Source organism: Malurus melanocephalus, unplaced genomic scaffold (genome assembly GCF_030028575.1).
Source record: "Malurus melanocephalus ecotype Western Australia unplaced genomic scaffold, MMel_1.1 scaffold_166, whole genome shotgun sequence".
Taxonomy (NCBI): Eukaryota; Metazoa; Chordata; class Aves; order Passeriformes; family Maluridae; genus Malurus; species Malurus melanocephalus.
In genome coordinates, this window is record NW_026623398.1 from 78,222 (window position 1) to 94,239 (window position 16,018).

The following is a 16,018-nucleotide window of genomic DNA, read 5'->3' on the forward strand; positions in this document are numbered from 1 at the left end:
ATTTCTAAAAAGAGTGAAGTTTTTTTTGGTTTTTTTTTTTTTTTTTTTTTTATGGTTGTCCGTGATAGTTGTGCTTTGTGAATGTGCTGTAGGGACTTATGCAGACCCTATAACCACTTTTGGCTGCTCTCTACTAGGCAGAAGCTGAAGAAGATTGTCACCCTGATTTGGTAAGAACTGATGACAGTGAAAGATCTGGTGAAGCAAATCTTCAGGTATGTCTCTTACACTAGTGGGTTTTTACAAACATAGTACTGCTGTGATTTAAGCTGCATCATTTATCCTCATTTAGTTACAACACATTTGTTGATCTGATAAATGCTTAAACTGTCTGCCCCTCCAAAAGTGAAATAAATTTTGCATTGTGTACCAAGTGTCAAGTTCAGTCTTCAGTTATCTGTGTAGATGAAAAGAAATTTAGTGACAGATTTGGAATTTATTTGCAGAGCTGTAGAAATTGGACAGTTTCTGTATGGATCAAATTCCAGTTTAAGYTGTCACTCTGTACTGGACCAGAAAGCTGATAAAAGCAGTGTAATAGAAAAGTGTGTTCTCTWACAAGCCTAGATTTCTGTGTAGTTGCTTCCAGAAGTTGTGATGATTGCCAGAGACAAGTAAAATGTAACTTCAAAGATGCTGAAAAGAAAGTATGGCAAGAATTGTAACTTGTCTTGTTTCACAGAGCATAGTCCATACCTTTTAAAAGAGAAAGGAGTAAGGTCTTATTTGTATACTATATAAATGATGGCCTTGATTGTCAGAGAGCTTAGTRTGCATATGTACAAAAAATTAGGTTTTCTGAATTTTAATTTTGCTAATTAAGCTAATTGACCGCTTGCTTGTGATAATTCTGCATAGAAAAGAACAAACATCATCATGTCTGGAAAGAACACTTTTCTATGGAATCTTAGATCATAACCATAGTACTAACAACCTCTTATTGAAACACCAGTTTTTCTTCTGAGGTGAACAGTGTAGAAAAGCACTTTTTTATTGGAATGAGACTGAACAAGTACTTGTACACTTTTAAAATAAATTTACCATAAAACTATTGCTAACTCTGTGCCTAAATTCACTGAAGTCATCTAARACTTGGAAATGTAAAGCATAGTTTTGAAATTCTTCTTTATGTTTGTACTTTATAATTTCTCCTCAGATGTAATGTCTGAATATGTGATACTAAGTAGAATTAATCATGTTTTTTAGGCAGAGCTCCAGATGTTCAGAGCTCAGTGGATGTTTGAGCTTGCCCCAGGTGTGAGTTCTAGTGGGTTGGAACCTCTGCCATGCAGAGCATCATCAAGAGGACCTGGACTAAAGTCTGTTGATGCCAAGGGGAAACAGGAGATAGCAAAAGAGGAAAAGGTACAAAAAAGATGCATAATTTTGCGGTTTTTTCTRTATTACTGTTCCAGTATAATTGTCCTAAAAGGTAATGCTGAATTAAATCTAGAGAAACAACAGTAGTTATTACCTTGTCTCCATTCTAATATCTTCATAATCCTACACTGATTTTTCTAGTCTTTATGTTTGCTTTGGTGTCACCTTCACAGTCTGCATTCTGRAAGACTAGGTAAGGAACAAGCAGCAGGAATATAAATAGTTTGTTAATTGGGAATTTCAGTTATTTCTTGTAGCACATGAGTATGTCTTCTCTCTTTATGTAATTATTTTGTCCATCTCTGTCATAGGCTACAGGGTGTAAGATCAAAAATAACTCTAAGTCAAATGCATTTCACTTGTGTTTATAAGGAATTTAAGAAGTGCTCTGTGTAATTTATTGTGCAGGCAAAAGAACTTTTCCTGAAGGCAGTGGAAGAAGAACGAAATGGGGCCCTTTATGAAGGTAATATGGAAGTCTACAGTGAACACCCTTATTGCAGAGAAAGCTAGCACCCTCTGATTTATGGGCAAAACTACATGGTGCCAGTGAACTCAAACTACAGGCTAATAGTCTYCTGAGAGCTCTGTTATTCAGATAAGCAAACAAATATGGTATAGAAGGAACCATCATATCACAGTTYTAAGGTTGAGGTAAAGTAAAAGTGAGGTCAAGGAAAGAATTTCTAGCTTTTGGGCAAAATAACAGTATTTTAAAATACTGCACTGTAATGGAGCCCTGGATTGCTTGTTGTAGAATGTTTCATTGTGTGACTTCTGTAACATGAAATTAGCATAATAATTAATCAAGGCAATATAGTGTATTTCCTATGCTCACAGTTCTCGTCATTCCACTGTGAACAAAACGACTTAATTTCTGGAATGCTTTGTTTGGTTGTGGGGGATTTTTRGTGCTTTTTGTTTTTTTGGAGGGGSCAGATTGGCTTTGGRGTTTTTGTTTRTTTTTTAATTAACACAGCATGCTAAAATAGCTTTTTCAAGAATTCCTGCAGTGAATGTTTAAATCTGGTAGTCTTTGAGGTTTGCCATAAATATTTAAGGTGCTTAGCTTGCTTGCCTGCACTCTTGCTATCAGCACYAGTAAAAATAGAAATTCAAAGTTTCGTTTCTCATATTTAGTTTTCAGAATATAGAGAGTAAGAAGTTTGTCCTAACTTCCAAGTCYTGTAGGTCAGCAGTAGTGGAGATACGAATTTTCTATTTCTTTCATGCAAAAAAGGAAGTGAAGCAGAACATTTGTGCCATCCTGCTCATCCACCAGAGGGCTTGGCYGCCATGTTTTAAAATCAGGTGCAAAATAGTTAAGATACACAAATCTGAGAGAACTCTGGAAGCTCCTGAACTCAGTCACCTGCTAAGTACAAAATTTCCACTCCACCATGGGAATTTTCCTTCCTTTTCAAGGGGATTTCTGGTGGTTGTTTCATATCTCATGTTAACTGAAATATGAGTCCCCTGTAGGTAATAAATTAGTTGTCTCAGTTTCTCATTTATTACGTGTTTTTACAGGGCAAAATTACTTTAGGCTAAGATATGGTGGGTTTTCAGTATAGGATTAAATGTACAATGAAACAGTCTGTCAGAACTAAAAAATGGTACAATTTAGGAAATCAYGTAATAGATTGTGAAGGTTCTTTCTGAGTAAATTTTAAAAAATGGTGAGGAAAGAGGTTTCTTTAAATATTGTGTATATAAAATAAAAGCTGTGGCTCCATTTGCTTCAATGCACTCCTTGTATGTTAAACATAGCAGCAGAGAAATAGTAATACCTAACAGAATTCCATTCACAAGGAAGTGTTTCAGACATCTGGATTGCATGAGTATGAATTAATCTTTCTCAATTGAATTTGATTTGAGACTTAGAGAAACTAAGTCTGAACTGTTTCTACACATTGATCTATATGAGACCTTAGAGGCACAGTCCTATGCCTGATGCAGATATATTACTGAGCACATGTTGGGACATCTGTTTTCAGGCCATGCTTTTTATTTGCTGACCTGGCCCAGGTCACCACAATCCAAGCCTGCTTCTGCAATCTGCTGATACCTGATGTTTGTGRGACTGTTGGGTGCTGCAGCTTGTTCATGCTTGAGTACAGTAGAGGCCTTGTCTGCAAGATTAAATGCTAAAGTTGAAACTGATCTCTACTTAGCTGTCTGCTGGTATTTCTCATCCTCAGCAGCCAAAGGATACTATTTGTCAGTCACTGGCCCTGACATGAGCTCAAGGAAATAGGAACACTTGCTAATCCTAAATGAGGTTTTCTCGGACTGACTATACAAATTCTGAGCTCTACATCATTGATGTTTTATTTGCGTTTTGGTTTTAAGAGTCCAAACTGAAGAGCTGCCCTCTGATCTTAGTATCACCATGTGGGAATACAAAGAAACATATAAATGCATACATGATTTTAATACTGGTATTAAAATAGATTGAATGTACATACAATGAATTAATTTAAATTAAGAAGGATCTTAATTTAAATTAAGASCTGACTCAGAAGAAAGGCATACTGCACCTTTAATAACAGTTTCCTGCCACAGTGATGTTTCTGAACCTCTTTCTCTGCTCAGTGTTTGTAGGATCTTTATAGTGCTAAAGGCAGAAGTATTTTTGCAGTTTGTGAGAAATGTGTGCAAAACCCAATCCCATAGTTTCGTGACGAGTCTGCTTTCCTACCCTCATTGTGTTGAGTGGCTTGCTTCTGTGCCTTCTTTATTTCCCTGGAGTTTCCATAGAGAAACTGATGTTTTGTGTCTATTGTTGAAACTTTAAAATTGCATCAATATTTTATTCACCATTCTCACTTTTGTAGTGTTGTATATGGCTGAATGCCTGTCTGTGCTATACCAGGGATGTGAAGTGCCTGCATCATTTTTCTCTTTCATTTAACTTATGGTTAGTTATTGATCTASTGTCTAAAATTTTTACAGCTTGATRAGAAATCTTTGCAAGTGCTGGGCAACAAACAACATCAAGACTTTATAATGTTTTAATGTAAAATTTTGTACTCCGTAGTTGAATTTGTAGTAATTAAAAAGGTAAAATTAATTAATTGTAAAAGCTGAGACACATCTGAAATAACCCTTTATTCTAAAAAAGTATATGAGGTTTTTAGTTTAGAAAATAGGTACCTAATGTTCTGCTCTCCTGCACTGAATTTAAACCTAACAGTTTAGGCTAAACAAGCTTTCCTAGGCAAATGCATTCTCCACCTTCTTATTGCTTTTAGCTGAAACTGTCTCTCTGAAAACAGTCTTTATTTGATAAGCTAGTATGGGCATCAGATATGTTTAAACATCAAACTTKTGTTTTCAGCCATCAAGTTTTATCGTCTAGCCATGCAGCTTGTACCTGATATAGAGTTTAAGATCACCTATACACGGTCTCCAGATGGTGATGGAGTTGGAAAGAGGTGGTAAGTATGAAATTTTACTAATTAAGTGCATAAGAGTACTGAAACATGATGTTTTGTTTCTGAAGCGTATCAATACTCTGCTGTCATATGCTTGTAAGTCTCTTAATATCTGGAAAACGTACCTATTCTCAGTTAAGTAGACTGCTTCACAGAACATTTACAGATGCATTAGTCCAAGGAGGACATTTCTGTATTTTTCAAAGACAGTTTCATGCATGTTGGGATCCTAGCTGATTTCAGGGGGAAGGATTAAAAATAGTTATGTTTTTACCTGTTATAAAAACAAATAATAAAAAAAGACACATGAGTCACTTTATTTTGATTTTCAGATTTAGGATTATCTACAAAGTTACAGATGACAAGAAGATTAATTTGTTAAAGCTTCGTACTATGAAATCAACATCTTAATTAAGYAATGGAATAATCTACCCTTTTTGTGCTAACACAGCCAAATGAGAGTATTTTCAACAGAGCAATTGCAATCTTAGTAGTCTAGTCTTTCATCATTAGAACCATCAGAATGCCCCTAGCCTCAATTCAGTGAGTGCGTAGTGACTTAAGGTTGGCCTAACTTAAGCCCAAGACTTAAACATGTTTAAGGACAGAATTCAGTTTAGGGCCAAATCTTCTGTTACAGCCMCTGTAGCCTAGCATAGACAAGCTTAGGAAACAGCTTCCTGATTACTTGCTTACTTGTAGCAGCCTTTGGTGCTGCTGAGAGCTGCATCAAGAAATCAAGAGTTTTAGAATGGAGAATGGAAAAGGAAAGCACAGCCATGTCCCAGTGGTATTACTACTACTCAGTCTTGTTGCCCCTGGGCAGTACAGCTCCAATGCAGCAGTTGACTTAATATAAGAGTGCAAAATGAGCTAAGTACTTTATTTATATCCATTACTTTTGTTGAATGTATTGCTGGCATGAAATYTTTGCTATGCATTTGTGCACTAGAAAAATTACGGGGTTGTGCGCTATAGTCATGTAAAAATCTTGGTTTTCATAGGATTATTTTCTTACTTTAGCATCATTTTCTCTACTCCTTTAAGACTSTTTGACATGAACTTGGGTGGGAGTGGCCCTTTTGGAGGGTAGGAAGGCTCTGCAGAGAGATCTGGACAGGCTGGATCAATGGTCCAAGGCYAAGAGTGTGAGGTTCAACAAGGCCAAGTGCTGGGTCCTGCACTTGATTGACAACGAYCCCATGCAGAGCTACAGGCTGGGGCAGAGTGGCTGGAGAATGCCCAGTGGAATGGACCCTGAGATCCTGACTGACAGCAGCTGAACATGAGCCAGGGTGTGCCCAGGTGGCCAAGGCCAGTGGCATCCTGGCCTGTGTCAGCAGTAGTGTGGCCAGCAGGCCCAGGGCAGTGATTGTCACCCTGTACTTGGCACTGGTGAGGCCACACCTCGAGTGCTGTGTCCAGGTCTTGCCTCTCACTACAGGAAAGATGTTGAGGGGCTGGAGTGAGTCCGGGGAAAAGCAACAGAGCTGGTGAAGGGTCTGGAGCACAGATCTTACAAGGAGCAGCTGAGGGAGCTGGGCTTGTTAAGCCTGGAGAAGAGGAGGCTCAGGGGAGACATTATTTCTCTTTATAACCATGTGAAAGGAGGCTGTATTGAGGTAGAGGTTCGTCTTTTCTCCTGAATAACAAGCGACAGGACAAGAAGAAATGGCCTCGGGGTGTGCTTTAGAGTGGATATTAGGAAAAATGTCTTCACAGAGAGGKTTGTCAAGCACTTGGAATAGGCTTCCCAGAGATGAGGCTGAGTCACTGTGCCTGCAGATATTTAGAATATGTGTACATGTGGCAGTTAGGGACRTAGTTCAATGGTGGACGTGGCAGTGCTGGGTTAATGGTTTGGCTTCATCTTAGAGGTTGTTCCAACCTAAATGATTCTACAATTCTCTGAATTTTTATTTGTTTTTTTAAATGTTGCTGTACTCTTCCCAGCGCTCTTYGACAGTGAGAGAAAAACAACCAGTAGTCTCAATTGTTTAAAGCCGTATTTATAGAGATGTATTTTTTCAAGAGATTTTAGTTGTGGTGTTTGTGCTTTCTGAATTACTGTTGTAGGTGTTTCGTACAATCTTGATGAGAAAAAATAAATTATGCAATTAGAGTTGAAAAAACAGTTTACAGTGYGGCCTGTAGGTACTGGGACTGATCATATTTATCAAAATAAAGGAAGGTATGTTCAGTGCAACATCTTACTGTAGTCTTAGCTATGATGGGCCCAAACATCATTTCCTTCTCTATGATATTTTAAAACCYATTAGTAGGTCTACTAGTTGCTTGCTTGTATTCTCAGCTCATTCTATTRGCTTGTTTAGAGTAGAATTGAATAGTATTAGAAAGTGACTGGAAGATTTCTTAATCAGCTTGTATACCAAGTCAGGGGAAAGAAAGTGTTTAGTGATGCACTTCAAGGAGTTTTGTTTAGTTTCTGGTCATTTGGGGCAAGCAAGCAGGCATCTATTAAAAAGATCATATTATGACGTATAACTTCAAGTTAGATTTATTTTTTAAAAGTGATAATGTTCTTWTATTACTTAGTAATCCTTCAAGTTTACTGATGAGTAGCAAGCTTATTGTTTCTGTTCTGCTATCTTGTTCTGGCTCCTGAAATTTATTATTTCTGCCTGTTTACAGACTAGGTACAAAAGTAGTTTTCCTTCATTACAGTTGAGAATACCCATGAAGGATTACTTTTTAGTGAATAGCACAAAAGTGAAAAATAATTTTTAATTGTTTGCAATATCTTACATTATGAGAAGGATTACAAAATACAACTTTACATTAACAAYACTTTATTTCCTGCATATGCCATATCTTAGACAAAGTGAAAGATGAGATTTGGCTTTTCATGGGGCCAAGAAATTCTTCAGTAACTTCACTAAAAAACTGTTGAATACAAAAAAACCCCTGGAAATTTAATGAAAAAAAAACCCAGTTGCTGCTGTCACAGGTGTTCTAGCAACATCTAAATGAACTGGATAATATTTCAGTAGTTGTTTTATTGTATGATGAAATGAAATTGCTTTAAAAACATACAGGAAACCACTCTATTGAATGAGAAAAAGGTAGTGGATTGAKGCCAAGATGAGGACATCTGTTGGTATGTTTTGTCCAGTATTACAGTGTTGGCATTGCCCCTTTTCTAGTGTTGAGGATAACAAAGAGGATGACAAAATGGCAGATCTCCTGACGGATTTCCAGCAGCAATTAACTCTTCAGGAATCTTCAGTCAAGCTTTGTCAGCCTGAAGTTGATGTCAGCCAAACCCATATCTCAGGTATGAGTTAAGATGCACTGTAAGAGTTGAGAASCAGAATTTATACAGACATTTTACTTTATTAAAACATTTGTCTTCTTCATTCAAAAGCCACCTTTGAAGAAGTGCATACATTATATCTTTACATTACTTTTATAGTTAGATACAAAGGAAAAAAAAGATCAGCTAGCTAAACAGACCTTGCTTTCATACATGATCTTTGTCACACAAGCTTTTCCATGTAGTACTTTAGAGTAAAATTTTTAGGTTTGGAGACATACTTAMAAGTAGCAACTAATAGGAATGGACTTGCTGAAGTAAGTATTCCAGTTTTCCTTCCAGTTCTTTTCATTTGGTTTGCAAATATGTATTACACTTTTTAAGTGTAAGAGACAGTTGTTCTGAGTATTCATCTCTACATTTCTTTTACCTGATTCTGTATGAGATTTATGCAACAAATGTGTTTTCAGGTTCAAAAAGACTATGTAACAAAGCTAGAAAGTCTTTTGAAGRTTAATGACTTTCAGTGCTTCAGTTCTAGTACAGTTATCCTGAGATTTCCTTATGTGATCTAMATTGTAGAGAGTGTATATGAGCTATGATCGCCCTTTAAAACAGATGCTTTTGTTCTGCATCCCAAATTATCAGTTGCACTTTGAAGTTTTGGCCTGATCTCCTCTGTTTTGGTCAAGGAAAGAAAATAAAGTAAATGAAGCTAATCAAATCCTAAAGAAAATGAGAATTTTAAAARAGGATTTTATTGTAGCTACCATTATCAACCTACCACTTGGKAAAGGGTATTTTCTTTTTTTACCAGTAAAGACAAAATGTTGCAGACATTACTCTAAAATTATCTTAGGACCTGTRTCCTTTGAGCAGCAATCTTAGTCTTTTTCTAGATTTGTATTCTGCTTTCCAGACAGTCCTCTGTTATAGTATCTTTTTAACTGACTTTTTTATAGCACAATGAAAACTTTCAAAAAATCACGATGTCTGCTTCAGAAGTTAGGCTGAAAAGTATCCTTTRTGGACATCATGTGTAATCTATAGCGACGTTTTATGTTAGAGATAATTTTTTTTTTTGTTCTCTGGCATCAGGCTACAATGTGAAAAGGAGGATTTTTTTAATGCAAAGTTAAAAGCCGAACTTGGAATTATAAAAAACTTGTTGATTTACAGGTTGCATCTAACAAGGATTTCTTTTCTCTTTTTAGCGTTGCCTATGGAAGTTCTAATGTACATTTTCCGATGGGTGGTTTCAAGTGACTTGGATCTAAGATCATTGGAGCAATTATCTCTTGTTTGTCGAGGATTTTACATTTGTGCCAGGTATTGTAGATAATTTATCTAAAATGAAGCTTCTCTTTTCACTAAGTATGTCCTGCTTTTTCTTCCCGTGGACGTTCTCATGTTATGCTYCTCACAGTGCTCATCAGTTTTTGAACACACTACTAAATGGTGTGTGAGGTAGGTGACTTTACTGTAATTAAAAATCTAGCAGAAAGTATTACCTGCTCATGCAACTTAGAGTTTCAGGTCTCCAAAATAGGGTCTGTTATGTTGTCATYCTCACATAGTCACACCGAGAAGTGCCGGGGTGTTACAGTATTGTGGTTCTGTGCTTGGATGACAGTGACACTCAAAAAGGCTTTCGTGCACTGCAGGATTAAGTAAATGAGTGGTTTTAAATTATGAACTATTTTTGTTCAAAAAAGTTTCTTTTAGTTGCATCCAAACTAAGTAAGAGAGTGTTACTTTTATATATCAAAAATTAAACGGGGTTTGTAGGGAAGTTACGGGGTTTGCTTTTTTCTCATTTTCACTAGAGATCCTGAAATCTGGCATCAAGTCTGYTTGAAAATATGGGGCAGGAGCTGTAATAAACTTGTTCCATATGCCTCTTGGAGGGACATGTTTTTGGAGAGGCCTCGTGTTCGATTTGATGGTAAGCTGAACTTTTGGAAATGGTTGYAATTACGTGTGTACCCATGACAGAAACAGTCACGCGGGTTTGATGTTTGTGGAATTGTTGTTAGACCTAATATGAACTTATTGGTGCATTTGAATTTGTAGAATATCTGCAAAGAGAAAGGAAGGGTGCAAGGGATGAAAATAAAGCTTCCATGGAATTAAGTAACAAAAGCATACTGGRAAGTTTTAGAATATTGTTTTTTTCATGATAAATATTTTACGTTCTCAATTTTTGTTCATATGCTTGTATCTTCCTTTTTGGTAGGTGTATATGTCAGCAAGACCAAATACATACGTCAGGGAGAGCAGTCTCTTGATGGTTTCTACAGAGCATGGCACCAAGTGGAATATTACAGGTAGAGCTGTAGTGCAATGAGTGAGTGAATTGTTTCTCTCTTAAGTTCTTAAAATCCACCCCTTGTTATCACAGACAATAATCATTCTGTAAAACTGAGTGGGATTGCTACAGTGTGTAAAGCAATGTGTATTTTTTGAGAATAGGTCTTWAAAATAGGATTTATTAAATTAGAAATGGGCTTGGAAACATGTTTCATCATCACTTAAACCATGTCATRTGACTAAAGCTTGAACACTAAACAACAGTAATACTCATCTACAGATTTCTTTCCCTTGCTTTACATTTCTGATACAATACAGGACACAATTCTGCAAAGAGGATACATGCGATTATACAAGATTTGTTGTTTTGCTTCTGTGTAATCAGCTGTGAAAATCAARAGGCTAGGCTTTCTCAACTTGGTGCCTTTCCGTTTGTTTCCTCAGCCTGTTTTTCTGCTGTTCATCTTGCTGTTACTGTTTCATTTTGCTATCCCTTCTGAGGCTGGAAGCTGTTCATGGAAATCATCAAATCTGATGGCTAATGCTGTAGGCTCAAACATCAGCACACTATTTGAATAAAATAAAATTTGAGTAAAAATCAATCAGATTTCAGAACCTGAAAACGTCCATATGACATTGCTGAATCTGTATTGATATTGTAACTGAGATTTTGTTGCATTAGTCTCAGTGGATGCTGGGAATGGAGAAACTTGAGGTCATTTTTGATCTCAGGGTACCCACCTTGCTTTGATAGAGGTGATAAACTTCATAACTCTTCATAACTTGATCTTTCAGTCTTTCTAACTCTCTTGATTTCTGATGTCTTTTTTCTGTTATGTGTGAAGAATTATGTTTTCAGATGCTAGTACCAAATAAGTTCTAAATCCTTCTGGCTAACATCCTGTGATTTTAAAAGCAAAAAGACAAGGAACTGGGAAAAGGATATGTTTTCTAGGTTTGCATTGTGTAATTATGTTTTTGCAGGTATTTGAGATTCTTTCCAGATGGTCAAGTTATGATGCTAACAACTCCYGAAGATCCTCAATCTATAGTTCCTCGCTTACGGACTAAAAACACAAGGTTATTAAAATAAAATACTTGGCTCTAAAGTTTTCATTTTSCTTTTACCTGTTTATTTTTGTCTCAGATTCTATATCCTGGCTTAGCAAAACAATATTGTTTATATTGTGTAATAGATGTTTATAATTCTCTCCTAAGTACTACAAAAAAATTTTGATATTTATGCAAAGATATCTTTTGTTCTAGAATCCTGATGTTGTAATTAGATTTCCTTTGTGGGTTATGTGATTTGAAATTTTTAAGGCAAGTAGAGGGAACAATCATTTTAAAGATACTACTTTGTTATTGACTGCCTTCTCACACTTCTTTAACTGAAGGAAAGAGAAAATTKCAATGACTAAATTATTACTTTTTGATGTTTGCACACAAAACCATAGAAAATTGTTTGCAACCTCCAAACAAGTTTGAGTTGTTCACCAGAAATCTGTAAATATTTAGTAGTAGGCTAGGTAGAGCCAACTAAACTTCTCTTTACTGTCTTGTTTGGGAAAATTAGAAGCARCCTCCCAAAATGTTTTCATCTTTAATATCATTGATGAGCCTTTACTGAAAGGAAATAAGAAATAGTTTATCTAATTATGCTATGCAGTCAGTCTTTGTTTCATTGCTGATATTTGTATTATAAGAAATCACRCTTTTGCGAAAGAATGTTTTTACATCCCTGACATTATCCTCCTTTTTAACCTTTCAGAACAGATGCAATCTTGCTTGGCCATTATCGCCTTTCCCAAGAAACAGACAATCAAACCAAAGTATTTGCTGTAATAATGAAGAAAAAGGAAGAGGTAGGTAGAAAAATGAAATAGAGGAGGAATAGGTTAAGGAGGAGGATTTTACTCAGTCTGAATGTTTTAAGGGATCCAAAGGTTTGCATTACACCARAGGATTAAAAAAAATAACTTAATTATAAACGCTTAAAGAAATATAAAARTAAGCAGGTGATGTCTCTTACATTTGTCATCAAATCTGTAACAGTTTCTTATTAAGGCAAATAAATAGCTGGTTCACATTTAAGCAGTTGTTGTACCCTTGGGCTTAATTTCCATGTATGATGATATTAGATGTCAACATTGTTGACAGAGAATAGGTAATTTTCTGAGATCAGATTTGATGTTCCACAACATTAAATAAAACTAGATAAGCACCCTTTGTTAATTAAACTCTGAATTATTTGATCAGCTTATTTACAAATTCTTCTGATTACCAAAGTGCCAGTCAAGAGAAACTTGGGAATAGTAAGAAGTGTTCCAGTGAGTGTGCATGGTTAGGTGGTGTCCTCCATGCTTATTTTGCTTTCTATGAAAACTGCTTCCATCATTAACATATACGTTTGTGTATTTTGAAGGAATGCTAGTACTTGTATTTAAATATGAGAGTTTTAACAATCTGGTCTCACAGTTACTTAGGATAAATAGTTGCACAGTGTGTTCTTTGTAGGTCATGAAACTTCTTATTTCTCTGTACAGAAACCAGTTGATTACCACAAATATAGGTATTTCCGCCGAGTTCCTGCTCAAGAGACAGATCCCAGTTTCCATGTAGGACTACAGTTGTGCTCCAGTGGGCGCCAGAGGTTCAACAAACTTGTGTGGATACATCATTCTTGTCACATTACTTGCAGGTGAGTAAATGGAGACCAAGAGCAAAGAAGGATACTAAACTGTTGGATTAAAGGTGACGTTAATTTGTCCAGTACTAAGTACAGAAAATGTAAAGACTCTGAGACTTAGGTGGCTTTAACAGAATGTTGTGAAAACAGTAACTGGTCCTCATTTGAAATACCATAATGAACTGTTACATAAGAAGAAATCCCAAGATTTTAGTAACTTGTTCTAATGACAGTAGGAAGTTTCCTAAGTAGCATAACTACAGTATTTTACCTTTTTAAAAGATTTATGCACAGTGTTTGATTTCAGAACTGAATCAGGGTTGAATGACTTAATGTAGTGTGAAGTGAGGTGGTGTGGAAAGTGTATATTCATTAAGGTATATATCTTTGCCACTGTGGATGTGCAAACTAAAGATGTCTGTACTTGTCATGTGAKAACTGTAATGTTTACTAACTATATAATTCAGCAGTGCAGAATATGGGCATATGACCAACTGTTCTGATCATTAAACRGGCAGGAGCCATGACCACTGTTCTTGCACCTGACATTCCAAGTTACTGGCAAGCTGGCTTTCCAGATAGTTGATGTTGGCAGTTAGGGTGGATTTAGGCCTTGTCTTCCAGTGTTCTTAGACTTTATATTCAGTATTTAATAGGAAYATAGCTCAGATATTGAGCTGTGAGAATATAAAATACAGGAAATAAACTACTGTCGTGGTTGGGAGTATGGGCAACTTCCTTAAACAGAAAAATTGCTTTTGTAAAAGCTAGTGTGATAGGTAATTTATGAAGAAGTGCACATATCACAGACATTTTTTTCAGCATGAAGTTTCTGTATTGCTCAGGTCGTGGGGCTAATAATAAGAGTGGAAAGGGAAAGTGGTTTCTTGGATATGAAAGTAGAAGTGAATTTTGTATAGTGTGATTGAGCCAATAAAATGCTTTCAGAACAAGGCATCACAAAAGACATTTTATTCCAGCTATAGTTTGATGCACACGCTGTACTGTGGAACGTGGTTGCATTTTTGAGGGACTCAACCAGCAGCTTGTGTCTAACTTAACTTTTACTATGCTCTTTGCAGATCGACTGGTGAGACAGCTGTTACTACTTTCGACATTGACAAAATGTACACCCCTTTGTTCTTTGCACGAGTGAAGAGTTTTACTGCATATTCAGAAAAGCCACTCTAAGAAACACCTTCTTCTGTCACAACTTTTGCATGAGTAAAAGGTTGTAGCTAATAAGCACTTAAGTTATAAATGTGTATATATTTGGAGCATTTTAAAATTCCGAGGAATTTTTTGAAGGCAGTATGTTCTATTTGATTGTGAATGGCTGGGATTTTGTTTTGAGATCAAGCTTATGAGTGTTAAACTCCTTTTATTTGTGATAAGAGTTTGATAACAAGTTTTGTTTTGTTGTGTTGGGGTTTTTTTAAATGTTTTTAAATCAGTCTGCTTAAAATGTGAATCTTCATCTGCCTAGACACCAATTTGTTCAAAAGGAATCAATAGGAAAATCTCATTGTCCATGGGACAATGTGTATGATTTCTGGCGAAGACTTGAAATGTGAAAGGGAGAAAGTTGTCATCTGTTAAGCTGTGTGACTTAAAAGAACTTCAAATAAATGTTTTCTTTAAATTAAGCTTCTTTTGTTTGCCTTTAAGATCCGGCATTTTGTCAGCATCAACCCTAAGGAAAAAGTCAAGGGCAAGCAAGCACGAAGTGTAGAATTTAACTGCAAAAGTACATCCTCACCAATGCAGTGGTGTCAGCTGGTCATCAGTGTGATTTGATCTTGGCAGAGGTTCAGTGGAGCCTGCCTTCTCCACGGGTTGTGCATGGAGGGGAGAGGGATGCCGGCAATGAGTTGTTCTTTTGTACTGTAGGATGAGTTTTCAGGTACACGGCCCTGCCTGGGGAGTGTCACAGTGCACTGGTGAAATGCCAGTGTGCACTGCTCGTGCACTGGCCTGGTGTGAATGCACAGGTAAGCAGGGCTCATTTGGACATGATTGTAATGTGCTACAACCCTTCATCTAACCTTGCCACACATGCTGTAATCCCTTTGAGCATTTGTTTTACTAAGATAAATTTTGAGGCTGCTGTAGATGTTCAGGTGCTGTGTACTGCTAATCATGAAGTGTACCTTGAGGTCTGGTGCAGGTACTGTACGCTGCTTCTCCTGCATATATCGCTTGGGGGTGTAGTGCAGACATTGTAATGCTGCTTWATTATGTGTGTATCTTGGATCCTGGAAGAACTGAAGCTTTTCAGTGTAGATTTTTTTTAAGCCATTTTGCATAATTGACCTTTGACCATCTTGTTTCAAAATACTGACCTGGACTTGAGGACTAAAATGTGAAAGATGTGGAAAGAACTATACTTGTTCTATAATTTATAAAYTGTATCTTTGCAAGGAGCTACATGGTTAAAAAATACATCAATAAATCATGATTTTGAACATGCAATCCCTTGCAATTTCTTATTTTCCAAAGAAATCCCTATTTTCATAGAGTTAATGGTGATTAGTTATGAGCTACCATGCATAAACTACACGCTAGGCAAGATTGACAGGTAGAATTAACCTCTTAATGACTTTTTATTACATTGCTTACAGATTATCTAAGAAAAGTAGAGAAGTTTTCAGGTACATGAGTTCTCAGTAAGGATGTATATATCTAAAGTTCATGATGTTTCTGGCTAGTGTAATAAGGGCTCTGCCACATGACATTTTGGCCTACATCCTTAGACTGCAGTTGCACTATCACTTCATACAACAGAAATTTAATAAGGAGTGTATTATGTTCTTAATGCTCGAAGGAGAAACAATACTTTGAACATCAGCCTCATGTTATGAAATACTCCAAAGTTTGTAAACAGGAATACATTAATTACTTATACTGTTATTGGGGGTGAAAGATAAA

The 16,018-nt window shown here is 36.4% G+C and overlaps 1 protein-coding gene across 2 annotated transcripts in view; it reads left to right on the forward strand.

The window, feature by feature from the left end:
* The window catches only part of FBXO9 (F-box protein 9), a 19,445-nt gene extending 3,890 nt beyond the window's left edge, over window positions 1-15,555 (forward strand). Inside the window, exons 2-14 of one of the 2 annotated variants that reach the window (XM_057372202.1) lie at window positions 138-215; window positions 1,207-1,365; window positions 1,789-1,846; window positions 4,721-4,820; window positions 7,982-8,112; window positions 9,306-9,420; window positions 9,918-10,036; window positions 10,328-10,418; window positions 11,386-11,481; window positions 12,173-12,266; window positions 12,948-13,102; window positions 14,173-14,321; window positions 14,759-15,555. In XM_057372202.1, coding sequence (XP_057228185.1) covers window positions 138-215; window positions 1,207-1,365; window positions 1,789-1,846; window positions 4,721-4,820; window positions 7,982-8,112; window positions 9,306-9,420; window positions 9,918-10,036; window positions 10,328-10,418; window positions 11,386-11,481; window positions 12,173-12,266; window positions 12,948-13,102; window positions 14,173-14,281 — 1,305 coding nt within the window. In that variant the 3' untranslated portion in view covers window positions 14,282-14,321; window positions 14,759-15,555. Of the gene's footprint in view, window positions 1-137; window positions 216-1,206; window positions 1,366-1,788; window positions 1,847-4,720; window positions 4,821-7,981; window positions 8,113-9,305; window positions 9,421-9,917; window positions 10,037-10,327; window positions 10,419-11,385; window positions 11,482-12,172; window positions 12,267-12,947; window positions 13,103-14,172 lie in introns of both variants that reach the window. The other variant, XM_057372201.1, reaches the window with a different exon arrangement.
* The last annotated feature ends 463 nt before the right edge of the window (window positions 15,556-16,018 follow it).